At 54.0% G+C, this 26,683-nt stretch overlaps 1 protein-coding gene across 1 annotated transcript in view; it reads left to right on the top strand.

The window, feature by feature from the left end:
* Positions 1 to 1,461: 1,461 nt before the first annotated feature.
* THRA (thyroid hormone receptor alpha) overlaps positions 1,462 to 26,683 on the top strand; it is a 31,624-nt gene continuing 6,402 nt past the window's right edge. Inside the window, exons 1-7 of the mRNA XM_032279792.1 lie at positions 1,462 to 1,660; positions 13,238 to 13,590; positions 15,985 to 16,052; positions 16,620 to 16,720; positions 23,738 to 23,885; positions 24,524 to 24,729; positions 26,299 to 26,445. Of these exons, the coding sequence (XP_032135683.1) occupies positions 13,538 to 13,590; positions 15,985 to 16,052; positions 16,620 to 16,720; positions 23,738 to 23,885; positions 24,524 to 24,729; positions 26,299 to 26,445 (723 nt within the window). The 5' untranslated portion in view covers positions 1,462 to 1,660; positions 13,238 to 13,537. The remainder of the gene's footprint in view (positions 1,661 to 13,237; positions 13,591 to 15,984; positions 16,053 to 16,619; positions 16,721 to 23,737; positions 23,886 to 24,523; positions 24,730 to 26,298; positions 26,446 to 26,683) is intronic.

Raw genomic sequence — 26,683 nt, 5'->3', positions numbered from 1 at the left:
ACTCTGCATGCCATGGATTTCATCCCAGCTGCTTTTCTCATCTCCATGGTTCCAGGGACCCCCAGAGAGGTACCCTCCCCTCCGCTAAGCATTACAAATTCCAGCATCCCCTGTGAAAGAAGCGGCTCCAATAGCACTGAGGATGCAGGTGGCTGAGAATGAGACATGAGCAAGGGCAGCCCAGCTTGGATAAGCTGTGGGTCAGGATCCCACACTCGGCAAGTGATTCTATCCAGTATAACCTGGGCCATGAGCTGAGCAGCTCCCCCGACACACATGCTCACACACAAACACACACCCCTCTCCAAGAGCAGACTGTGTAGCAGGGCCCCACCCTGAGAGCCATGGGAAGGCCGTGGCCCCCGCTGGTAAAACTGGGCTAATGACAGCAGGGGAACCGGCGGGGCCAGGGGGGTGCTGGGGTAATTAGTGCTTGGCCTGGAACTGGGAGATCCCAAGATGAAAGGGGCTCTGGCGTCACTGGGTTGGTTTTATGTCCATGAATGCAGGTGTGTGTGTTTGTGTGTGTGTGTGTGTGTGTGTGTGTGTGTGCTGGGAGTGGGGCTGGCACAGTGGAGACATCTCCTTTGGGCTGGGTTAGGGGGTCCATTTGTATGCAGCCCACCGGCTTCCTTAGATTGACTCTGGTACCATTTGGATTTTGGTGGGAGCAAACACGGGGGAAATACCACCATCCAGGAGCTAGGAATTGAGGGGGTATGGCAAATCTTGTCCCCTCCCTGAGCTGAGGAGAGGGAGCAGATTGTTGGGGAAATGGCTGGTGACAGAGAATAGAAAGAGCCTATATGGAGAAGGATGATGTTGGAAAGGGGAGGCAGTGGATCGGTATTGATGTTAGAAATGAGAGAGGAGGGAGGTACTGAGCCCACACAAGGATTAAAAACACAGGATGATTGAAGTTAAAAGGACGTCAGGGGTGATCTGCCCAGCCCTCGCAGCTGAAGCTTGAGGAAGCTCTGCCCCCGACAGCAGTGGTGATTTGTCAAGGTCACACAGTGAGTTACTGGCGGAGAAGGGACCCGAACTCCTAAACAAACTCTACACCTGCAAGCGTTTGGTGTTTAGACTCTCCTCATGTGTAAGGTGCAGGCGGCTCCTCTATACTTCCTCCCCCACCCCCATGGTGCAAACCCGAAAACCCCCAATTCTCTAGGCAAGCAAAGGCTATTTTTTAATGACATCTTTTCCAAAATATGTCACCAAGTACCCACTCCTGCGGGAGCCGCCCGGCGGGGGAGGGCGAGTCCGAGCGGGGCGGGGCAGAGGCGGCCGAGGGGCAGCCGGGCCGCTGGCGGGGGTCCCGGGGCGCGGCAGGGGGCGGGGGGCGGGGGCGTGGGGCGGGGGCGGGCGGCGGCGAGGCGGCCTGCAGGGAGCAGCCGCGAGCCGGCCGGGCGCGCCGAGCCCGAGCCCCAGCCGGAGCGGGGCGGGGGAGGGAGGAGCCAGAGCGGCCGCCGCCTCTGCCGGAGGAGCCGCGGGGCCGCCACACTCGCCCCCCGCCCCCCCCCGCGCTCACTCGCACTCACACCCGGGCGCAGGAGGCGGGCGGCCCGGGCCCCACCGGCCCCCCATGGACGCCCACGGCACGGGGCGCTGAGACCCCCGCGTCGCTGCCCAGCCCGGTCCAGCGCGCCACGCCGAGGTAAGGAGGAGGGAGCGAGGGGGCATTAATATGCAAATGCCTCGCGATTGATTATGCAAAGCCGCGGGGCTCCGTGGCCAGCTCCCAGGCGGGCCGGGGTCGCCCAGGGGGTACCCGCTGTCAGCCTCAGTCTTTCCCGGCGCCCCAGTGACCCTGTCACGAGCCCAGGAGCTTGCAACTGACGCCCTGGGGAAGAGAGGTGTTGCCAGGAGGTCGGTGGGCCCCGGGGTTTGCAGGCGGAGATGGCGTCTGGGCCTCCCCCTCGACGTCCCGCCCGGCCTCTGTCCGGCCAGTCTGCTGCGCATTCCCGGGCCGGGCCCCGTTGCCGGCCGCCGGAGCTCCCCCGCCCGCCGCGCCGCGGTTTGTTTACGGTGCGTCGGAGGCCTGCCCCCCCAGCCCCCACCCCTAGCCTTTGAGGCCGAGTGGCCTTTGCAAAGCTGCCTCCAGCAGCGGAGGGCAGTATGAGTGCGGCGGCGGGGGTGGGCTTGCATGGGTCCGGGGAGAGGGAAGTTCCCCCCCCTTCACCCGCCTTCCAGTTGAGCATGGCTGTCTGGTTGCAACACTCTAATTGCAAAAACGCGGCTGCTGGGGGGGAATGTGTGTGTGGAGGGGGTGCACTTGACGGTGCCTAGATGATTAGGAGAGTTGCTGGCTGGGGAGGAGAGGGAGAAATGGACCTGTGTGTGTGTACCCCACCTTTTTCCCTCCGCTTGCAACGTGTCTCTGGTGCCCCTTCTCCATCTGGGGCCCTCCCTTGCCCAGCGTGAAAGAAAGGCCTGGGGGGAATGACAGGGGCAATTGAAAGAGCTATCGGTCCAGGGGTGGGGGTGGGGAACACGAAGGAAAGCCAGTGAGATGGGAGCCTGCCCCTCAGTGCTGGCTTCGTGTCCAGGAGGGGGAGGGGATGAAGGGGGCTGTTGTCCAAGATGGGGGGAAAGCAAAAGTGACACGCAGACACAGAGATACGTCCACACAGACAGCCACATGCACACACAGGGACACCCAGGCGGACTCAAGGACAGGAGCTGCTGGACACACCCACATGGGGACAAGGGAAGAGGCAGGCTGCTACTGCACGGTGGAGCTCAGAGGGGTGGGACATACCCACGGGAGACCAAGAGCATGGGGACCGACCCATGGCACATACCCACGCACAGGGTCACACGGAGAGGCTGTCACACACGGGCAAGGAGGAGTTGCTGTCACCCACACAGAAAAAGTCACTGTCACATGCATGCATGCACATAGAGCAATTGCACACAGCCGCACAATTACAAAAGACCCTGTCACTCACAGGCACACACGTGCTCACATAAGCCCAGTCACACAGTCATCATTGCGTGCCTTGACAGTAGCTGTCACTCAGTCAGATGCAAACACAGTTACACATCAACACATGTATACACAACTTAGCAACAAGTATTTTCCTGGACTCTTACTGTGGAGCTCTGAGGTTCTGTAGACAAGAAAACCCTTGCTCCCAAGAAAATTAACTTTGGCTGTATGAAAAGGTGTTCCTGCGTAATGGTGCAAAGCATGCATTCCCGATGACATGTTTTTGGTCTCTGTCGCTTGACATACCAGCCCTACTAGACAGTGAGCTCTTGGAGACCTAGGAGAATCATTTGAAGAGCTCTGGATCGCACCCAGAGCCTAGCACAACAGCTGCTTTGTAACTACTTGTTAGTTGATTGGCTGTGGAACCTGCAGACACAGGTGCATTCGTTTGCACATGGGCCCCTGAACTCAGGTACAGAACGAGCTCACGAGGCCCAGGTCCACATGAACAGCCGTGTCCACATAACACTAGATGCACACCACTGTAGCCTGTGCAACCAAGCACACACCTAGATGCACACAATCACAGACTTTTCCCTTTCAGCTTCTTCCTGCCTTCTTCCTCTAGGCTCAGCCGCTATGTGGGAATGGGCTTTTTTTTTTTTTTCCTTTTATTTTCTTTTGGAGCGTCAGAGAAACAAGAGCAAAGATGGTAGGTGCAGGGGGGTTCCAGAGGGCCGAGTATTGGGCTCAAAACAGTGTCCAGTGACTTCAAGAAGCTGGGATTCTCTTGACTGCTGGGAGAGGGGAGAGCTGCACTCCTCCCTACCCTAAAAGCTCAGGGATATCAAACTGCCCCTGCTGTGGGTCATTTGCCTGGGCCTTTCCTGGGAACACTCAGTCACCCCCAGCTGCGTTCCTGCATCCCACCTTGAGTCTGGCTGCCCCTCTTGCCACCTGGACCCTCCTGCCCAAACTTGGAAGCTTTCCTTAAGAGGCCATCGGCTGGCGAGTGTCCGCATGAGTGATGTGTATTTTTGACTTGGAATTTCTCTCTAACTCTCTCTCTCTTTCTGTTGGTCTGTCTTGCGGTGTCTGACTCCCTCTCTCTCTCTCTCTCTCTCTCTCCTTGTTTCTCTGCCAGTCTGTAACTCTCTCACCCTGTCGCTACCCCCATCTACCCCTGTCCTTGTCTCAGAGCTGGGGACTAGCAGTGATGTTCTTCATACTTTTCCAGTTGTTAATACCCAAGCTCCACCCCTCTGCCCCCCGCCCACCACCAGGCAGCCTCTGGGGTCAGCTTGAGGTTGGGGTGGGGGGTGGGGGGGGCTCAGCTGGCTGCTCAGGACTTCCTGCACTTCCTTAGTGCTGCAGCTGTGGCCAGCAAGTTTTAGGGGCTGGGAATGGGGGAAGGGAGGGGGGGACAGCCACTGCCCTTGCTGACCCCTCGGGCAGCCAGACCCAGCCTGGGGCACCAGTTCTGTGGGCGCCCTCAAGGTGCAGGCTGCAGCCAGCTAGCAGCTCCTAAACAAGCCAGTGAAGAGGCTCCCCAGACACTGGCCCAAGCTGGAAAAGAACCGCCCCATGGGCAATGGCAGGAGCTGGCAGGACCCTCCTGAGTTGGGTCCGTGGCGGGGCTCACAATGGCCTTTCTCCACACCCCTGGCAGCTGAGGCCCACCTCAGAGATGCCCAACAGCTGTGTCCTCTTTTCCCAGCCTCAGGGCCTGGTTCTGAGGGCACAGCTGTCCAGACTAAGTGTGGGCTGAGTGAGGCCCTCCCACCCATGAGTGCAGGTTCCAGCCTAGAAGGGGAACCTCTTCCGGAGAGGGCATTTGAGGAGGAGGAACTGGGGTAGGAGGCACAGGGCGCGGGGGCACCAAGCACTTCTGGCCATGTTCCCCTCTAGCCTTGGCCTATTTGGAGGTGGAGGCACTGACAGAGAGCCCTCAGGGCAAAGACCGAGAGCAAAGACCAAAGCTTGGTCTCAGGGAACATGTGGCTGAATGAAAGAACAAGGCATTATCCCTCAAGCAGGTGATATGCCATCACAGTTAGGAACAGGGATGATGGTGATGATGTTGATGATGATGGAATGCCTGGGTCTGAATCCCAGCTCTCGCTCACTGGATGTGAGACTTTGGGCAAGCCATTGAACTTCCCCTGTTGCCTTATCTGTAAATTGGGGATGATCATATCTACCTTATTTAGCTTTTTTTGAGGAAAAATGCTGTAAAAAGTACCTAGTTCATAACAAACTGTATTGTGTGAACTGTTGTGATGGATGAAGAAAGCTGTGTGCCTGAGGCCGGGTGTGGTGGCTCACGGCTATAATCCCAGTACTGTGGGAGGCCAAGGTGGGCGGATCACAAGGTCAGGAGTTCAAGACCAGCCTGGCCAACATAGTGAAACCCTATCTCGACTGAAAAAAAAAAAAAAAAAAATTAGCTGGGTGTGGTGGCATGCACCTGTAGTCCCAGCTACTCAGGAGGCAGAGGCCAGAGAATTGCCTGAACCTGGGAGGCAGAGATTGCAGTGAGCCAAGACCACACCATTGCACTCCAGCCTGGGTGACAGAGTGAGACTCTGTCTAAAAAAAAAAAAGAAAAAAAAAAAACAACAAAGAAAGAAGGAAGGCTGTGGGGCCTGGGGTCTCCCAGATTTCTTAGAGAAGCTTGATGGAGAATTGACTCTTCTAGACATCAGTCAGACTGGGGCCTGAGGCAGTGGGTCTCCAATTTCCAGCTTTATCACCCTCTTGTAATCTTTTCCTCCCAGACAAATTTTTGCAACCTGGAGTGTATGGGAAAGATGCTAAAGAAGGGCCCCTCTGCCCCACCCTCCTTTGCCCCTCACCCTTCAGCTTACAAGGATCTCTTGGCCCCTCAGCCTGGGACACACCCCTTCAGCTAGGGACATGTGCATAAATCTTTGGGCATCACTGCATCTCTGTTCAGAGTCTGAGCTCCAGGGGTGGGGGAGAGAGAACAAGGAAAGCCATCCCCTCTCTTTCTTATGTATGGGCTCAAAGAGCAGGCAGTGGCCTGCCTCCCTCCTGAGGTCCCAGCATTGATCAACCAGGACCCAGCCCTGGCGGATAAACAGCAGATTCCCCTCCCCTCCACGGAGTGGGCCTTAATGTGAAAGGTGGTGGCAGAGAGAAACTGAGGCACTCATTTTGGTGGGCACAGCACCTTGAGATCCACCCTTTGTCCTGGGTTGCCTCTTTCCCCTTGAGAATCTGGTGATCAGGATCCCCTCTCCAAACCCCTTTTATTTAGCCATGCCCTTCAAAGTGAAGCAGGGACAACAGGAGGATACCCTGTAGGGGTGATGGGACCCTTTGGAGTGGGAACCAGTCTCAACTCTAGTTCTTGGCTGGGCGACGTGGCTCACACTTGTTGGGAGGCCAAGGCAGGAGGATCACTTGAGCCCAGCAGTTCACGATCAGCTAGTCAACCTAGTGAGATCCCATCTCTAAAAAAAACTAAAAAATTAGCCAGGCATGGTAGCGTGTGCCTACGTTACCAGCTACTTGGGAGGCTGAGGCCAGAGGATCGCTTAAGCCTAGAAGGTTAAGGCTGCAGTGAGCTGTGATTGTGCCACTGCACTCCAGCCTGAACAACAGAGTGAATGAGACCCCACTACCACATCCTCTTAAAAAAAAAAAAAAAAAAACCAGCTGGGCATGGTGGCTCACGCCTGTAATCCCAGCACTTTGGGAGGCCCAGGACGGCAGATCACCTGAGGTCGGGAGTTTGAGGCCAGCCTGACCAACATGGAGAAATCCCGTCTGTACTAAAAAATACAAAATTAGCCAGATGTGGTGGTGCATCCTTGTAATCCCAGCTACTTGGGAGGCTGAGGCAGGAGAATTGCTTGAACCCTGAAGGCGGAGGTTGCAGTGAGCCAAGATCGAGCCATTGGATTCCAGCCTGGGCAACAAGAACGAAACTCTGTCTCAAAAAAAAAAAAAAAAAAAAAAAAAACCCAACTCCGGTTCTCATGGCTGCAAAGGTGTCTAGGGGACTTCGGGGGATTTTTGCATCCTTAGGGAGGGAGGCAAGCATGACCATGGTGGGAAGAGCACTGGCTGGGAGTTGGGAGACCTGGCTTTGACATTCACTAGTTGTATGACTTTGGGCCTGGATTTGCATTATCTAGAGACAATGGTTCCTGTCTCACTCAGGGTGAGGGCACGTAATACAAGGTGGGATGACCCCTGTGTTCAATCCATGTTGCCCCCTGACATGGTGAGCAATGCCTGTGGCTTCTCCTTTCTTCCCAGGGCCTGGCCCTTGCCGGAGTGGGGCATACACATGCCACCTGGAACCAGAGACGGCTCTCAGTCTCTCACTGAATCATCTGGAACTGGTGTGTGGTGGGGGCACATGTAGTTCCACCTTGGTGTCACTTGGCAGGCCAAAGCTGGGGTCATAGCGAGGGTCACAAGTTTGCTGGGTAGACAAGGGAAGCAAGATGGGTGTTACCGGTACCCAGGAAATACTACCCTTCCCTGTTTTGGGGTGGGGGTTAAAGGTTGGTACCAAAGGCACAGCCATGCCCCTCAGCAGTGGCCAAGGGCAGAATGTTTGGACCAAGCCCCTGGCCCACCTCTTCCTCCTCTTCTCTTCCTCTTCTAAGGAAGAGATCCACTCTTGGCTCCCAGAGCCCCAGCTGCCTGTTTCTTTTTCTCTTTTACCAGGCATGGGGGTGGGGGAACAGGGGAACCTAGGCTTTGGTGTCTTTCGGCATTTTTGTACACATCAGTGAGTGGGTGTGTTGTGCACGCATCCATGTGAGAGTGTTTTTGTGCATGTGTGGGCTGGGGAGGGCTCTGAATATCTCCTGGAACGGTACCCAGAGCCCTGTGGCTCTGCGCATGCGGAGTGAGTGTGTGTGTCTGCACGTGTCCGTGTGTGTGCCGGAGACTCAGCTGCATTCACGCGCGCTCTCTCCCTCCCTCTCCCTCTCTCTCTCCCTCCCCCCTTCCTCCCTCCCTCCCTCTTCCCTCTCCCTCTCTCTCTCTTTCTTTCCCCCTCCCCCTCTTTCCCTCCCTCTCTCCCTCCCTCTTTCTCTCACACACACTCTCAGTCTTTCTCTCCTCCCTTCCCGTTCCTCCCTCCTTCCCTATTCCCTCCCTCCTCCCTTTCTCTCCCTGTCTCTCTGTCTCTGTCTCTCTCTTTGCCTCTGCCAGTTCTGCTTGGGTAGGGGCTAGTTCCTGCCTCTGGGGCGCCTGGGTGGACATCCCTGCCTTTCTTTCCCCCTCCACCATTCCCCCCTCTCCTGGGCCATGCTCCCCAGGGCATGCAGGCAACTTCCTCTACTGCCTTAGAGGAGGGAGTGAGGCGGGAGGACCCCAAGCCTTGTGCCCATGGTGCCATCTGCAGCAAGTGCCTTGGCCCCGTGACATTCGTGCCTCCAGCATTCAGCTGCCCCAGCTCCCAGCTCCAATTACCCGCTGGCTGCTGGGGGGAGGGTGGGGAGAATGTGCCGTGCCCAGCTTGGGGGTGCTCCTGCTTCTGCTTTCTTGGCTACTTGGATCTCCTGCCTCCATTCCTGAGGGGAGTTGGGCTGATAAGGAGGGGCTGAGTTCTCCAGCACTGGTGGTCATGGGGGATAGGTGTGACCTGGGAGGAGACCTCCAGACCTGGGCACCCACCTTGATGCCCGACTGGAGCTGGCCCGGGGAGGAGGAGGGAGAGGAGAGCAGCAGGTGGGTGAGGCTATGGGGGAGCCGGGTGGGAAGCACAGTCTTTGATGTTAATACTGGGCATCTGGCCCAAGTCAAGGCTGCTGTTTATGTCTTTCTGTCTTTGACCTGCAGGGGGGTTTCCTGTTATATTCTTTTGGGGGGGTAGGGAGGAGCCTTTGTTTAAGTAACCAGTCTCCCACTTATGAGGATCCCCACCCCATCTCCCATTCTCTAGCCTCTAAGGCCCCACAGTGGCTAGGTGATGAGTCATGGCCCCCCAGCTCCAGAACCTGTCTCCTGGGGGCCCAGCGAGAGAGAGCTCACCCAGGGGTGCCGCCTCCCCTCCTCCCATCTCCCCATGCCCGCCAGGCTGGTGCCCTGAGTCTGTGTGTACTCCTCTCCATATCACACCTGCCAAATAGTACCTTCCTTCCCGCCTTCACTCCTCCTCTCCTTCCTGGCACTAGGATAACAGAGTTGGGTGGGGCAGCCCTGCTCAATCCACACCTGAGAATAGAACAGGGGGTGTGGGAAAAGAGAGAGGGTCCTGGCCCTGGAGAGGCCTCTGCCCTCAACGCAGAGGCAAGTGTCACTGCTGCAGTGCTGCTGCCACCACAGACCCCCAGGGCCCTTCAGTGTGGGTGGCTGCCTGTGGTGCCCATGCTGGCATGGGGGCAGTGCTGCCCACAGACGCCTGTGCCCATGCATGCCCATTTGTGTGTCTGGGCTACAGTGGCTGCCCTGGCCCCTTGGCATCACCCTTCCTGGCTCCCATGGTGGGAGGCTGGGTGATCAGGAGTGGGCGGTGGGGGAGGGATCTCCCCCCACCCTAGCAGCAGGCAGAGGGGAAGGGGAGAGGGAGGTGTGAACCTACCCACAGCACTATTAATAGCCCACATGCCAGGCCACCAAGAACCAGCTGTCACCGTGGAAACCATTCCTACTCCCCCCTCCCCCCCCCCGCCTGCATGGGGTGGGACTTAGGCAGGGTACGAAGCCCCCCCACCCATCTTTCTTTGTTACCTTTCTCTTTGTCTCCCCTCCTTCGTGTGTCTTTCCTCCCTGTATCTGTCCTTTCTACCTCACCCCTTCTCCCCATCCCCCATCTCTGGCTCCCCTTTCTTCCTCTCCCCCTTCTGCCTTGTCACCCCTAGCTCTACCCCAGCCCTGTCCCATCTCTTTGTTCTTCCCCCTCCTCCCTCCTTCTCTCTTCCCCCCACCCCTCCTTTTTACATCCTTTTCTCAGCCCCCCTATGTGTATGTGTCTCTGTGGCTGGCAAGGAGGGCTGGGCTGTCTTCAGAGCACTAAGGACGAAGTTCAGGGGCCCCAGAAAGGTGAGGCCAAAGCCCAGAGCAGATACGCAGGAGGGTTAATTGAGGTAGTATTGGGGGCTAGATCCTAGGAACAGATACTCCCCTCTGGCAGCCGCAGGAGTCCTTTGGGGGTGTCCTCAGATTCATAGGACTACAGAGCGGGACCGCCAGGCAGTGGGAATCTGGCTTGGCGCCCGTGGATGCCGCATTGGCCCCGTGTCCCTGTCCCCCCGTGGCAGAAGCACTTAAGCTTAATGAAATGCTTCCCCTCCACGGGCACCTTGCCCACACTGCCACCCGGCAGCTCTTATCTCACCAGGAGGGAGTGGGTGGCCAGGCCAGTCGACAGGTGGGTGTTGCTGTCCTGCTGTCCAGCCAGGGTGCAGAACCCCGTAGCTCCGCCCCCTTGGCCTCCTTGGGGCGGAGCCTCCCGCACCTGCACCGAAGGGGTGCCGGGAAGGAGTTTGGGGCGTTAAGCTGGACTCTGGAGGAGGGGAGAAAGGGTGGGTACCCCTGCCCCAGGCCCCTTATCCACTGACCTTTTTCTGCCGCAGCTAGCATAGGCTCACGTGGTATGTGTCTCCTCGAGTGCTGGGCCCTCTGCCTCGCCTCTGCATCACCCCAGAGGCCCAAGAGCATCCCTGGAGAGATGTCAAGGAGTCCCCAGGGGTTCCAGCCTCTTGCTGGGTACCCAATAAGGGTGCCCTAGCAGCTAAGACAGCACATTGCTCCTCTGCCCAATACCGGGGGCTGACTGTAGCCTGGGCAGTACCGAGCAGCACCGGGGCACCATTCAGTCCAGCAGAGGGGTGGGGCAGAGAGCGAGCCTGCGCCTCCCCCCAGCGGGCACGTGCAGGCCCTTGGCAATGCTCAGACACATTTGGAGTTAAGGCTGGGCAAGGGAGAGGGAAGGGGAAATAAACATGGTGGCTTAGGTTGGCACTGCCCCAAGTCTGCAATGTAGCAACTGGTAAGTGGCGGGGGCCTATGGGGGAGGCCCTCAGGAGCCCTGGCCTGGGGCAGGAGCTGCTCATGCCATATGGCTGCCACTGGTGTTCCCTGCCCAGCCCACAGCGGCCAGTGCCTGTGCCTGCACACACTGGTCCTCCTCAGCTGCTCTCAGGGTCTGCTCCCCGAGGCTGCCCCTCTCTCAGCATGCCCACTCCTGTTTCTGCCTCCTCCCCTCCCCGGGGGCACTTGGGCCTCCGGCTGGCGAGTGGATTTTTCCAGCTTCTGTAAACAAGTGGTGGCAGTGTGCCAAGAGGGCAGGAGACAGGCAGGGGCAGCACCGCAGCCAGGGTGTGCCAAGCACCGAGGCACAGCCTGGGGGGGGGAGAACAGAGACACCCAGACCCAGAGAGAGACATTCAGACACAGACAGACAGATGCAGGCAGCCTCACTAGGCACTCATGGACATGGAGTCAGAGGACCGTCCTGTAGTGTCCATCCCCACCCCTGCAGTAGCCCTTGCCCCCTGCCTCTCACTGTCTGGCTGAGAGCATGAGGCCCCAGTGCCCAGCCCCTGGGCTTCCCCACCCACCCCTTTTCCTCCCCCACCTCCACCCCTTAGGGCTGGCTACGCCATTATAAATTTATAACAGGAATTTCTCCACAAGCCAAGAAAAACTTGACCTACTTTCTTGACGGTTCCCTGGGCTGGCTCCCTGCTCACGCCCCCCCACCCCAGTCTCCTGTCCAGCCCCCAGTGCCCAGTCCTGGTCTGGGGTGGGTATCCGAGGCATCACGGGCCACTTTTCTGTGCATTGCCCATGTTCCCTGCACTGTCGGTTTGCCTGGGTGCGAAGGCCCCATCCTGCTGCCAGCTCTGCCCAGTCCTGTGACTTATCATTCCCTTCTCTTGCTACCCTGGCTCCTTATCGGCTCCTGGGGGTGGGGCCAGGGGGCCGAGGGGTGAGGTCTCCTATGCAGTAGCCATGTGACAGAGGTTGAGGTCATATGTTAGGGAGCTGTACCCTTTGTCTCCCTTCTACCTGCCACACCTGCATGTGTACACACGGACAGTAAGCCACAGGTCTGCAACCCAGGTCAGAGCTGCAGTTTGGTGGGAATGGTGGGTCCAGCTTGGCACTGCCCTGGACTCTAGGTAGCAGAACAAAGTGAGCATTAGGGCCAGGCTGTCAGGTGTATCCCACAGCCACCTGCTTACTAGCTGTGTGAACTTGAGTGAATGATCAAGCTTTCTGAGACTCAGTTTCCCCATTTGTGAAGTTCTTGTACCCACTTTGGAGGGCACATATTATCTCTCTAGTTAACATGTGTTAGTTTCCTTTCCTTTCCCCCTTGCCATCTTGGTCAATAGCAGCTCAGCTAAACCAACTGAGAAGTCTGATCCTCCTCCTGGGAAGTGAGATTCGAGACCTTGTATGGGAAGCTCTGGAGTCCCTGAGGAGCCAGAGTTGGGGGTCATAACTTGACCGGCAGCATGGGAGGTCAGTTCCCACGGCTTTCAACATGTCTCTCTGTGAAGGCACTAAGATGGGCATTCACGCTCGCTGCGTGCCGCCCTGTGTCCCACCCTTCCTTCACAGGTAACCCCTGCCTGTGCTGAAAACTACTTGTCTCTGGTCCCCTCTTACCCCTGTAATACAGAGGAATTTTGGGAAAACTTGACTAGAGGAGTGGTAACAATAGCTCATGTTTAATAGATGCTCATTGGCCAGGCGCGGTGGCTCACATCTGTAATCCCAGCACTTTGGGAGGCTGAGGCTAGTGGATCACAAAGTCAGGAGTTCGAGACCGGCCTGATGAACATGGTGAAACCCCATCTCTACTAAAAATACAAAAACTAGCCGGGCATGATGGCGTGCATCTGCAATCCCAGCTATAGAGGCTGAGGCAGGAGAATTGCTTGAACTGGGAGGCAGAGGTTGCAGTGAGCCGAGATCACACCACTGCACTCTCACTGCAGCCTGAATGACAGAGCAAGACTCTGTCTCAAAAAAAATAAATAAAAAAAAATAAAAAGCTGCTCATTAAGAGCCAGGCATTTGTCTGAATATGAAGATTGAGACATGTTACCTAGTACATGAATGATCTCATTCTCTCTCTCCATTTCATCCTACGTCTGGGGTTTAGGAGGTGGATCTCCAACCTCTCCTGCTGTACCTGTGATCCAAGGGGTTTTCCTGGTCCCCTCTCTGTGCCAGCCCTTCCTGCCCACTGCTGTCTTGTTCTGGGCCCCCAGAACCTCCAATGTTGCCACCAAAGGGATCCTACCCACCCTCCCACTGTGACACCTTCTTACCCCTGCCTCTCTCTTCTCTCCACAGGGATCTCTGAACAGGACAAGACTCCGAAGCTACTCCCCCAGCCCACAGCCCAGGACCCACATACCCAGCTTGCCCCCAGCCCTCCCACCTGCCACTCCCTGGCCCCTCTCACCGCCCGCCCCCCACCTTGGGGCGCAGGGCATGGTGTGAAAGGCCAAGTGCTGAGGCGGGTATCATGGGTGCTGTGCCCTAGGGCCTGGGTGGCAGGGGGTGGGTGGCCTGTGGGTGTGCCGGGGGGGCCAGTGTGCCCACCCCAGTCTCTTGGCGTGCTGGAGGGCATCCTGGATGGAATTGAAGTGAATGGAACAGAAGCCAAGCAAGGTGGAGTGTGGGTCAGACCCAGAGGAGAACAGGTAATGGGTTCAGCAACTAAGTTGTGCCAACTCCTAAGCAGCAGGCATGGGCACCTGGCTGAGCTCTCCTTTAGGCACCACCTTTAAGCACCTCTGCGGGATGGACGTGAGGCCAGCAAGCCTTCTGCCTACCTCTGTCTGGCAGATGAGGTCATGTTCAGATGTGACAGGGAATTAGGCACTTGGATTGAGAGATGCCCATTTTGAAGTGGGAGTGATACAGAGCAGAGTGATTACAGGGAGCATGTAAGGGGCCCCTCCCTAAACAGCTGGGTAGTCTCAGGTGCCCCCCATGTCTCCTCCACCATGGCTGCCCTCACCTTGAGCCTGTGGGATCCAAACAACTTTGCCATTTTCTTCCTCTCCCTACCAGCCCGTTTACCATCTGACCATAAGTGTGTTGTCCGCAAGCTGCAGTTCACATAATATGACATTTCAGGGCACATGCACCAGTAACTATTGGTCACAGCCCATGCTTATATTTGGAATCTATTAGGAGCCCCACAAGCTCTTCCTTGTTCATGATCAAGGGCGGGCAGTGCGATGGGGCTCCTCCCAGAAAGTGGAAGTGCATGCCAACCATGACGGTTTTGCTTCCACGTGGGTGAAGTTTCAGCCCTGCACATACATCTAGGAGTGGTTACCTATGATCTGCATTGCCCTTGAGGAGCCCAGAGGGTCTCTGCCTTTTCCATCAGCTCCAAGTGGCACAGAGCTCTGTCCCAGTTGGCACGGTGCCCTGGGAGCTGGGTACAGCCTGTGCCTATGGCCAGGGAGAGAGTGGGGGTGGGGGTGCTCCGGGGAGCAGTGTGGCTGGCTGTTGCCTAGGAGATCAGATCCTGAGCCAGGAAGCCAAAGCCTGGCCAGGCAAAGCCCTAAGGCCCACAACTGGGTCCCTGGAGGGTAGAGGAAGTAGATGGAGCTCACAGCTGGGCAGGGCATGGGGTAGCCCTCCTGCCCCAAAGCCTTATCCCGGGAAGGACTCTGAGGATGATCTGGCCTGTTGCTGTGTGGCTGTTACTTGCAGCCCCTGTATCTCCCTGCTTAGGCTTCCGTGGGTCTGGAAGAGTCTGCTCCTAAGGCTTGGAGAAAAGCAGAAATGCCAGTCCCCAGTCCCCTAAGACTGCAGCCCCTCCCCCATCACCCTCCCCTCCCCCATGTCTGTGCGCCACCTTGTGGCTATCTCTAGGACTGCACTCAGAGGCTGTGAGTCAAGTGGTAACTGCTGAAGACGCCACCAGCTCGACTGGGGCCTAGGTGGCCTAAGTTCCCCTGCAGCCAACCTTCTGGAAAACGGGAGGGAGACCTGACCTTTCAGCCTCGTAGGAACTAGACAGGAGTAATCCCCAGGGGGCGTGGAGCACAGGGCTGTCTGTGACTGTGACCCTGGCCAAGGTCACTGTGTCAGTGTGTTGGGAGTCGTATCCGGCTCCAGGAGGAAGGGGCCTGCAACATGCCACAGGCAGGGTGGGTGCAGAGGTTATGCAATCCTTGCATGCATGTAGACAGCTTACATAACCTGTGTGTGCCGAGGTTATGTAACGTGTGTGGAGAGCTGGCAACATATATGTGCAGTGGCTGAGGGTTGCTGATAATACTTTGCACAGAGGGGCTCAGGCATGGCTGACTCCAGCTCATGGTGTCGCCAGGCACAAGTGGGGCCTCAGCTTGCTGCTCCGTTAAATGTAGGCTGTGCAGAGGGTGGCTCCAGTGTTCCATTGCTGTGGGTTACTTAGCGTGTGTGTATGACCTGGAACTCAAGCAGCACGTGCACACTGGAGGAATGGGGGTGGGTCCGTGAGGTGCCTGTGCAGAGGGCTGCGTAACACATGGGCATATCCTGGAGGTCGTATAGCACATTAAGAATGCCCTGGAAATTGCACAGATCTGTCAGCCCTGGCGCATACTTACCATACTTGGGTTTATGGCAAAGGCTGCACGGTTATTCATCTGCGCCAGTGTTATGTTGCATATGTATGTGTGTGTTCTAAAGGTTATGTAGCTCTAAGCATATCCTGAGAATTCTTCCAGCATATTTGTCATGTACTGCAAGATGAGGATGTCCCGCGGATGATGGGAGCTTCAGGTCTGCTTCGGGTCTTCTGGCGGGTGAACGTGTGTGTGTGTGTGTGTGTGTGTGTGTGTGCGTGTGTGTGCGTCGGGGCTCTAGAGCATGTTTGTGCTGCAGCCAAGCCCCTTATCTTTCTCTCCTGCAGCTTCCAGATAGCTGGACCCTTTTAAGCATTGTCAGCTGACTCAGGGGGGTCGAGGGAGGTAGAATGAGGATGCAAAATGGAAAGAATCAGGCCTGGGGGGGATTGTATAAGCCTGTCAGAGGAGAAAGGGGCTGCCCAAAGACTGCTCTGTGATTCTGCCCACTTTGCCCCCATCCAGTGCCAGGTCACCAGATGGAAAGCGAAAAAGAAAGAACGGCCAATGTTCCCTGAAAACCAGCATGTCAGGTGAGGCTGGCCGTGCGTGCCCCTTCTCCACACCCGACCCCACCAAACCTGGCCACGCCCCCTCTGGACCTGGATGTGTCCCAGCAGCTCCTGTGTTCCCTGCGGGGAGCCTCCTAGAGGGCTTGGGATGGCCTTGTCTGGGGTGAGAAAGGTGATGGGGGATGTACCCCGCTTTTGAAGGTATATTAGGTCATGAAGGCCTCTTCCTCTTTCTCTAGCACCCTCATCTGAGGCCCCACCGGAATCAGGGCCTGAGCTGAGGCACTGAGGGGCTGTCCCCTCCCCAGTGACCTGCTGACATTTATTTTTCCCTCCCCACCATCCTCTGCCTTGTAGATAGAGCAAGAAGAAAGCCCTGAATGGGCAGACAGAAGAACTGAGATTCTTCATACTCTAGAGCAGAGGATGGACATGTTCACCCCCAGTGTCTCTCTAGGATTCCACCAGGGAGGCTGGGCTAGGAGAGGGGCCAAAAACAAAAAGTTGAGGGAAGGGGAAAAGTGTGAGGGCCTCTCTGCTGGGACTGCAAGCCATGCCTGCCTTCCTCCATCCTTTCCTTCCTCCCAGGGTATATCCCTAGTTACCTGGACAAAGACGAGCAGTGTGTCGTGTGTGGGGACAAGGCAACTGGTTATCACTACCGCTGTATCACTTGTGAGGGCTGCAAGGTATGGAAGCCACCTCCTGCCCCTCCCCTGCCACCTGAGCCCGCATCTTACTCCCTTTAAGTCTCTCAGAACCTGGCACGACAGACAAACTCTATAAATATGTCAATATGTCACCTAAAGCCCACCTGTTAGGTCATCACTTTTTTTTTTTTTTTTTTTTTTTTTTTGAAATGGAGTCTCACTCTTGTCACCCAGACTGAAGTGCAGTGGCATGATCTCAGCTCACGGCCACCTCCACCTCCCAGGTTCAAGCAATTCCCCGACCTCATCCTCCCAAGTAGCTGGGATTACAGGCATGTGCCACCAGACCCAGCTAATTTTTTTGGATTTTTAGTAGAGACAGGGTTTCACCATGTTGGCCAGGTTGATCTCGAACTCTTGACCTCAGGTGATCCACCTGCCTTAGCCTCCCAAAGTGCTGGGATTATAGGAGTGAGCCACTGCGCCAGGCCACTTTCTCTTCTGCTACTGATTCATTCATTTGCTCATTCATAATCCCTCCTCTGCCACTCATAGGAAAATTGCCTAGCTTTTCTTAGCCTCAGTTCCTTCATCTATAAAATAAGGATAATCATTCCATCTACCTTATAGCATTGTTGGGAGGATTAAATGGGATAATTCACTTGAAGTGTTTAAAACAGTAACACTGGGTGCTGTGGCTCATGCCTAAAATCTCATTCCTTTGGGAGGGAGGTCAAGGTGGGAGCATCCCTTGATCCCAGGAGTTTGAGACCAGCCTGGGCAACACAGCAAGACCCTGTCTCTACAAAATAAAAATTAAAGAAATTAGCTGGGTGTGGTGGCAGATGCCTATAGAACCAGCTACTCAGGAGGCTGAGGTGGGAGGATTGCTTGAACCCAGATAGTTAAGGCTGCAGTGAACTGTGATGGTGCTACTGCGCTCCAGCCTAGGTGACAGAGCAAGACTCTGTCTCAAAATAAAATAATAAAACATAAAAATTAACTCTCCCTATTGCTGGGTGTGGTGGCTCACACCTGTAATCCCAGCACTTTGGGAGGCCAAGGCGGGTGGATCACCAGAGGTCTGGAGTTCGAGACCAGCATGACCAACATGGAAAAACCCCATCTCTACTAAAAATATAAAATTAGCTGGGCGTGGTGGTGCATGCCTGTATTCCCAGCTACTCGGGAGGCCAAAGCAGAATTGCTTGAACCTGGGAGATGGAGGTTGCAGTAAGCTGAGATTGTACCATTGCACTCCAATCTGGGCAACAAGAGTGAAACTCCATCTCAATAAATAAATAAATAAAACAGGCTGGGTGTAGTGGCTCACACTTGTAATCCCAGTACTTTGAGAGGCCAAAGTGGGAGAATCATGAGGTCAAGAGATGGAAACTATCCTGGCTAACATGGTGAAACCCTGTCTCTACTAAAAATACAAAAAAAATTAGCTGAGTGTGGTGGTGCATGCTTGTAGTCCCGGCTACTCATGAGGCTGAGGCAGGAGAATCATTTGAACCCAGGAGGCGGAGGTTGCAGTGAGCCAAGATCATGCCACTGCACTCCGGCCTAGCGACAGAGCGAGACTTAGTCTCAAATAAATAAATAAATAGTGCCAGGCACATAAGAAGCATTTGATGAATGCAAGCAATTGCCCATTCATTCAGTGTGTTATTAGGTATGAGAGTATACTATGTACCCTGCCCTCAAACTGCTCACAGCCTGTCAGACAGAGACACAGACTTAAAACAAAAATCAGTGTTTTTCTTTTTTCATTTGTGTGTGTGTGAGACAGAGTTCTGTCGCCCAGGCTGGAGTTCAATGGCAAGGTGTCAACTCACTGCAACCTCCACCTCCTAGGTTCAAGTGATTCTCCTGCCTCAGCCTCCCGAGTAGCTGGGATTATAGGTGCGTGCCACTACACCCAACTAATTTTTGTATTTTTAGTAGAGACAGGTTTTCACCATGTTAGACAGGCTGGTCTCGAACTCCTGACCTCATGATCTACCCTCCTCAGCCTCTAAAGTGCTGGGATCACAGGTGTGAGCCACTGCACCTGGCCCATCAGTGTTTTTCAGAATGTGGTTCATGGACCATCTGCAGTACTAGTTAAAATGCAGATTCCCAGGCTTCATCTAACTTACTCACTGAGAACCCTTTTGTGGTGGAGCCCAGGAACCTTCCTTTTAACAGAATCCCAGAGTGTTTCCAACGCACCTGAAAGAGTGAGAGGCAGTGTTGGGGCCATAGTGGGAGCACAGAGGAGAAGAGGACAGCAGGTTCTTCCTGTCAGAGGGGACAAGGTCATAGACTTTGGGAGGCCTAATTGTTGTTTGTTGTTGTTTTTGAGACAGAGTCTTGCTATGTTGCCCAGGTTGGGGTGCAATGGCATGATCTCGACTCACTGCAACCCCTGCCTCCTGGGTTCAAGCCATTCTCCCTGCCTCAGCCTCCCAAATAGCTGGAATTACAGGCATGCACCACCACACCTGGATAATTTTTATAATTTTAGTAGAGATGGGATTTCACTATGTTGGCCTGGCTGGTCTCACACTCCTGACCTCAGGTGATCTTCCCGCATCTGCCTCCCAAAGTGCTTGGGAGACCTGATTAGATGTCACCTTGATCATTTCAGCCTGCATAGCTTTTCCAGAATCACCTCCTAAAAATTCAAGGCCTTCCAAGAAACAGAATTATTTAAATTCTGATACTTTGGGAGTCCGAGGCAGGCAGATCACCTGAGGTTACTACACCCCATGGCACTGTTTTAAACACTTCAAGTGAATTATCTCATTTAATTCTCCCAGCAATCCTGTAAGGTAGATAGAATGATTATCCTCATTTTATTTTATTTCATTTATTTATTTTGAGATGGAGTTTCCCTCTTGTTGCCCAGGCTGGAGTGCAATGGCACGATCTCAGCTCACCACAACCTCCACCTCCCAGGTTCAATTGATTCTCCTGCCTTAGCCTCACGAGTAGCTGGGATTCTAGGCATGTGCCACCATGCCTGGCTAATTTTGTATTTTTAGTAGAGACGGGGTTTCTCCATGTTGGTCAGGCTGGTCTCGAACTCCCAACCTCAGGTGATCCACCCACCTCGGCCTCCAGAAGTGTTAGGATTACAGGCATGAGCCACCGTGCCTGGCGATTATCCCATTTTATAGATGAAGAAACTGAGGCTCAGAGAAGTTAGGCAATTTTCCTGTGAGTGGCAGAGAAGGGATTATGAATGAGCAAATGAAAGAATGAGTAAGGTCAGGAATTGGAGACCAGCCTGGCCAACATGGTAAAACCCTATCTCTACTAAAAATACAAAAATTAGCCGGGTGTGGCTGGGCTTGGTGGCTCATGCCTGTAATCCCAGCACTTTGGGAGGCCGAGGTGAGTGGATCACCTGAGGTCAGGAGTTTGAGACCAGCCTGGCCAACATGGAGAAACCCTGTCTCTACTAAAAATATTTTTTAAATTATCCAGGCATTGTGGTGGTCACTTGTAATCCCAGGTACTCGGGAGGCCGAGGCAAAAGAATTGCTTAAACCCAGGAGTCGGAGTTTGCAGTAAGCCAAGATTGCCCCATTGCACCCCAGCCTGGGCAACAGAACGGGACTATATCTTAAAAAAAAAAAAATTGCTGGGTGTGGTGATACACACCTGTAATCCCAGCTACTTGGCAGGCTGAGGCAGGAGAATCTCTTGAACCCGAGAGACAGAGGTTGCAGTGAGAGCCAAGATCATATCACTGCACTCCAGCCTGGGCGAGAGAGTCAGACTCTGTCTCAAAAAAGGAAAAAAGAAACAATTATTTATATGTTAAAGGCCCGGGATGGTGGCTCATGCCTGTAATCCCAGCACTTTAGGAGGCCAAGGTGGGAGGATTGCTTGAGCCCAGGAGTTTAAGAGCAGCCTGGGCAACATAATGAGACCCTGTCCCTACAAAAAAATTTAAAAAGTAGCCAGGCATGGTGTGCACACCTGTGGTCTCACTACTCAGGCAGCTGAGGTAGGAGGATCGCTTGAGGCTGGGAGGTCGAAGCTGCTGTGAGCTGTGATTATGCCACTGTACTCCAGCCTGGGCGACAGAGCAAGACCCTGTCTTAAAAAAAAAAGTTAGGGGACTGCGGGTGGGGTTTTAAGAAAAGAAAGAAAAAAAAAGTTTAAAAAGTTAAGGCTTGAAGTTTCTCTCTTTCCTGGTGTCAGCCAAACCGAGACCACGAGGGGTTTACAGTTCCCGCGCAGAAGGAATACAGTCCTTCTGGAAGCAATACAAACAGTGTAGCATGGAGCAAGGATCTTTTGCCGTCATGAACATCTGAGTCCCAGGGAAGCACCCTGAAAAGACAGAGATACCTCGGCCCCACCCCTGGAGAGTTGGATTTTGTAGTTCTAGAGTGAGGCCCAGGAATCTGTATCTTTGGTAGGTGCCTTTGGTGATTTTTTTTTTTTTTTTAAAGATAAAATCTTGGCCGGGCACGGTGGCTCAAGCCTATAATCCCAGCACTTTGGGAGGCCGAGGAGGGTGGATCATGAGGTCAAGAGATCAAGACCATCCTGGCCAACATGGTGAAACCCCATCTCTACTAAAAATACAAAAAATTAACTGGGTGTGGTGGCAGGCACCTGTAATCCCTGCTACTTGGGAGGCTGAGGCAGGAGAATTGCTTGAACCAGGAGGCGGAGGTTGCAGTGAGCCAAGATCACGCCACTGCACTCCAGCCTGGCACCTGGTGACAGAGCGAGACTCTGTCTCAAAAAAAAAAAAGGCAAAATCTTGTTCTGTCACCCAGGCTGGAGTGCTGTGGCACTATCTGGGCTCACTGCAACTCCTGTCTCCTGGGTTCAAGCAGTTCTTCTGCCTCAGCCTTCCAACTAGCAGGGATTACAGTTACCTGCCACCACACCCAGCTAATTTTTTGTATTTTTAGTAGAGACAGGGTGTCATCATGTTGGCCAGGCTGGTCTCGAACTCCTGACCTCGTGATCCACCCGCCTCAGCCTCCCAGAGTGCTGGGATTACAGATGTGAGTCACCACACCTGGCCACCTTTGCTGATTTTAATGCCCTCTGGAATCTGAGAGCTCAGACCTTGGTGTCCTATACCTGAGGCCCAGTTCTGACCCTGCTGCCCACCGGCCACATGACTTTGGGCAAATTGCTTCATCTCGCCAAGCTTCAGTTTCCTAGTCTGCAAAGTGGAGGCAGTAACAATTCCTACCTCATAGGGTTGTCCTGAGGGTTCAGTGTGGTGTTCCATGAAAGACAAGGCTTATCTTTTGGGTTTTTGTTTCTGTTGTTTTTTTTAAATGGGGTCTCTGTCACCCAGGCTGGAGTGCAGTGGTGCAATCATAGCTCACTGCAACCTTGACATCCTGGGCTCAAGCAAACCTCCCACCTCAGCCTCCAGAGTAGCTGGGACTATAGGCACACGCCACCATGCTTGGCCAATTTTTGTATTTTCAGTCGAGATGGGGTTTTGCCATGTTGGACAGGCCCATCTCAATCTTGAACTCCTGGCCTCAAGTGATCTGCCTGCCTCAACCTCCCAAAGTGCTGGGATTACAGGTGTGAGTCATTGCGCCCATCAGGCAAGGCTTATCTTTACTAAGTGACTGACATATTATCAATATGAACAAATATTAATTCTTCATATTATTGCAATCATCTTGATTTTTGAGGTTTTTCCTTTAATATGAAGATGAATCCTGGCTGGGCACAGTGGTTCGTGACTGTAATCCCAGCACTTTAGGAGGCTGAGGTGGGCAGATCACCTGGGGTCGGGTGTTCAAGACCAGCATGACCAACATGGAAAAACCCCATCTCTACTAAAAAATACAAAATTAGCTGGGCATGGTAGCACATGCCTGCAATCCCAGCTCTTTAGGAGGCTGAGGCGGGCAGATCACCTGGGGTCGGGTGTTCAAGACCAGCATGACCAACATAGAAAAACCCCCGTCTCAGAAAAAAAAGAAAGAAAAAGAAAAACCTTGTCTCTACTAAAACTACAAAATTAGCTGGGTGTGGTGGTGCATGCCTGTAATCCCAGCTACTAGGGAGGCTGAGGCAGGAGGATCGCTTGAACCCCAGAGGCAGAGGTTGCGGTGAGCTGAGATCACGCCGTTGCACTCCAGCCTGGGCAACAAGAGCGAAAATAATAAAATTATGTCTGCCTAAAATAATAAAATGGGCCGGGGGCGGTGGCTCACGCCTGTAATCCCAGCACTTTGGGAGGCCGAGGCGGGTGGATCACGAGGTCAAGAGATCGAGACCATCCTGGTCAACATGGTGAAACCCCGTCTCTACTAAAAAAATACAAAAAATCAGCTGGGCATGGTGGCGCGTGCCTGTAATCCCAGCTACTCAGGAGGCTGAGGCAGGAGAATTGCCTGAACCCAGGAGGCGGAGGTTGCGGTGAGCCGAGATCGCGCCATTGCACTCCAGCCTGGGTAACAAGAGTGCAACCCCGTCTCAAAAAATAAAAAATAAATAAAAATAAAATAAAGTAAAGGTGAATCCCAATATGTAAAATTGAAATTTTTCTCTTCCCCTGCTAGAGTTCATACTCAGCACTTTTTCCTCAACTTTTTTGGTCTCCCTGTTTAATGAATTCCACCTGCATGGACAACAGGCAACATATACGAGAATGGTTTTGGGGCCAGTTTTTGGTCAACGTGAGTCACTTAGTAAAGATAAGTTGTTTTTAGAGTCATTTAGCAAGATGGAAAATTAGGTTTTACTTGGATTTCCAAAGTTGCTATTCCTTAAGGACCTATAACACCTCATACCATCCCAGGTTCAAAGCTGCCTGCTGTGGTCATCATTCCTACCTCTGCCACCACTACTACGAAGAGACCCCTAACCCCTCAGCAGCCTGGGGGCTGAGGGCATGTATTTCTCAGGTCCTCGAGCCCAGGCTCGTGTTATCAGGAGGATGTCAGGTCCCTTCACTGATCTTGCCTTCCTTGCTGTCCACCCCTGACCCCCAGTAAACTTCATTGTTGGTTCAGGAAGGGGAAGTCATGTCATGATCACAGCCTGCTCCATCTCCCCCCACCCCAGGGCTTCTTTCGCCGCACAATCCAGAAGAACCTCCATCCCACCTATTCCTGCAAGTATGACAGCTGCTGTGTCATTGACAAGATCACCCGCAATCAGTGCCAGCTGTGCCGCTTCAAGAAGTGCATCGCCGTGGGCATGGCCATGGACTGTAAGGAGCCCGGGTGGGGTGAATAGAGCCAGGTGGCCTGGGGTGGGGATGAGTTCCGGGAGGGCAGCTCCCTTCCAGGGTACCTCAGGGCCCACAGGGCAGAGTGGCAGTCCAGTCCAGGTCAGGCTGAGGGCAGAATGTTTAAGTGTCTTGGTCCCTGCTGCCGTCTTTCCTGCAGAAAAGGAAACAGTATCCCTGTGTGGGCTGCAGTGCCTACCTGCCTTATAACACTCGAGGGCCTCAGAGAGGAACTCATTTGGTAGGAGGAGCTCCTGGGCACCCACCCTAGCACATTGTTCTTGACTCTCAGGGAAGGCATCCTACTTCTAGATGAGACAGGGCATCTTCCATCAGCTGGGGATTGGGTGGCAGGATCTTGTGGTAACCACCATCACCATAACCCGTTAGACCAGAACATGATATTCATCTGGATCAGGCCAAACTGCTGTTGACATGGTCCTGGGGATTAATCATGATTCAGGTTGTGCCACCCAACTGCTAGGTGATTTGGGAAGTCACTTAGCCTCCATGGCCCTCAGTTTTCCCAACCTGTACTCTAGGAAGAGTAGATTCCGGGAGCATAATGGAGAGGGTATGGAGGGTGCCATGCGTAGGATCGTGTACCTCTCTGTTCACAGTGGTTCTAGATGACTCGAAGCGGGTGGCCAAGCGTAAGCTGATTGAGCAGAACCGGGAGCGGCGGCGGAAGGAGGAGATGATCCGATCACTGCAGCAGCGACCAGAGCCCACTCCTGAAGAGTGGGATCTCATCCACATTGCCACAGAGGCCCATCGCAGCACCAATGCCCAGGGCAGCCATTGGAAGCAGAAGCGGAAATTCCTGGTAAGGAGAAAGGGGGCATGTGGAGCGCAGCAGCCAGGTGGCAGGGAGAGGAGAGTGAGCTCAGAGTCTTGCCGTCTCCAGGAAGTCTTGGTGTAATCCAACTCAAAATTCATCCTCTTCACACCTTTGCTGTCCAAATTTTATACACTTGTGTTTGTGTCCTTGCTGTCTGGACCCTGCCTACTCCATCCAATTGGGAGCTCCATGAGGACAGGGCCTTACCTTCCTCATCGAATTTCCAGGGAGCAGGGGTGACCTCTCTTCTTTTTTCTGCCCGTAATGACTGGGAGGAAAGGGTAAGGATACAGTCATGTCATAGTATTTTTGAGCACCTGCTGGATGCCAGGTATTTCGTTAGGCCCTGGTAAAGTTAGTTGCTAAGTAAATGATTAGTTCGGGACCAGATGCAGGGGCTTATGGCTGTAATCCCAGCAATTTGTGAGACCAAGGTGGGAGGATCGCTTGAGTCCAGGAGTTGGAGACCAGTCAGGGCAACATGCGGAGAAGCCACCTCTACAAATAATTTTTTTTTCTCGATACAGAATCTCACTCTCTATTGCCCAGGCTAGAGTGCAGTGGCAAGATCTCGGCTCACTGTAACCTCCGCCTCCCGGGTTCAAGCAATTCTCCCACCTGTCTCCCAAGTAGCTGGGATTGCAGGCGCCCACCACCATGCCTGGCTAATTTTTATATTTTTAGTAGCGACGGGGTTTCACCATGTTGGCCAAGGTGGTCTTGAACTCCTGACCTCAAGTGATCCACCCACCTCAGCCTCCCAAAGTGCTGGGATTACAGGTGTGAGCCACCATGCTCGGCCTCTATGAATAATTTTAAAATTAGCTGGGTGTGGCGGTGCATGCCTGTAGTCCCAGCTACTCAGGAGACTGAGGCAGGAGGATCCCCTAAGCACGGAAGGTCAAGGCTGCAGTAAGCCATAATCATACCACTGCACTCCAGCCCAGACAACAGAGCAATACCCTGTCTCAAAAAGAAATGGTCAATTTGGCAGGAGATGGACAGTTGGCTTTGTATGGTGAAGGAAGGCAGAAATCTGGCTCCTGGCACCTGGTGGAGCATGCCAGGGGTGGCACAGTGCACTGTTAAGGGCACGGGCTCTGATTCCAAGCAATGTGACAGTCAGGAGTCAGACTGCCTGAGTTCAAACCCTGGTCCTACCACCTGCTAGTCATAGGACTTTCGCCTTATTATTCAGCTGCCCCATGCCCCAGTTTCCACATCTGTGAAATGGTGATTATCATAATTATTCCTTTTAGGATTACGGTCAGGATGAAATGAGATAAGACATGTAAAACATGCGGCCTGATGCCTGATCACATATTAAGTATTCAGTCATTATAGCTGCTACTACTGTTATTGCCATTAGTATTATCAGCTGACTTGGAGCTCTGGCTCCGCTCAAGGTGAAGGAAAAAGCTTTGGGGCTGGGACTCGGGCACTGGCGGCCCTTCTTCCCCAAGCTGCCTTGGAGCTCCCCCTGGTGGGCAGGGAGCCTCAGTGAGCAGCTGAAAGGGGGCTGTGGCCCCAGCTGACCCCCGTCTTTCTCTTTAGCCTGAGGACATTGGCCAGTCACCCATCGTCTCCATGCCGGATGGAGACAAGGTGGACCTGGAAGCCTTCAGCGAGTTTACCAAGATCATCACCCCGGCCATCACCCGTGTGGTGGACTTTGCCAAAAAACTGCCCATGTTCTCCGAGGTGAGTGGCAGAAGGGAGGAGAGACAGCGTGTGCTGGAGGGAAACATGCTCCCACGGTCACCAGTACAGGCTCATCTGAGGTTCTCTGGACAAGGAGCAATTCCTGTACATCAACACATACCCAGCACACAGGCACACATACACATACATACACAGACACACACACACACCTAGCATACAGATACATACATGGACACACACACACACCTAGCATACAGATACATACACGGACACACAC

Source organism: Sapajus apella, unplaced genomic scaffold, assembly GCF_009761245.1.
Source record: "Sapajus apella isolate SASKATOON/1434 unplaced genomic scaffold, GSC_monkey_1.0 scaffold12, whole genome shotgun sequence".
In the NCBI taxonomy this organism is placed as follows: domain Eukaryota; kingdom Metazoa; phylum Chordata; class Mammalia; order Primates; family Cebidae; genus Sapajus; species Sapajus apella.
The sequence above is the reverse complement of the archived record's forward strand: the minus strand, read 5'-3'. Positions and strand labels throughout refer to the sequence as shown.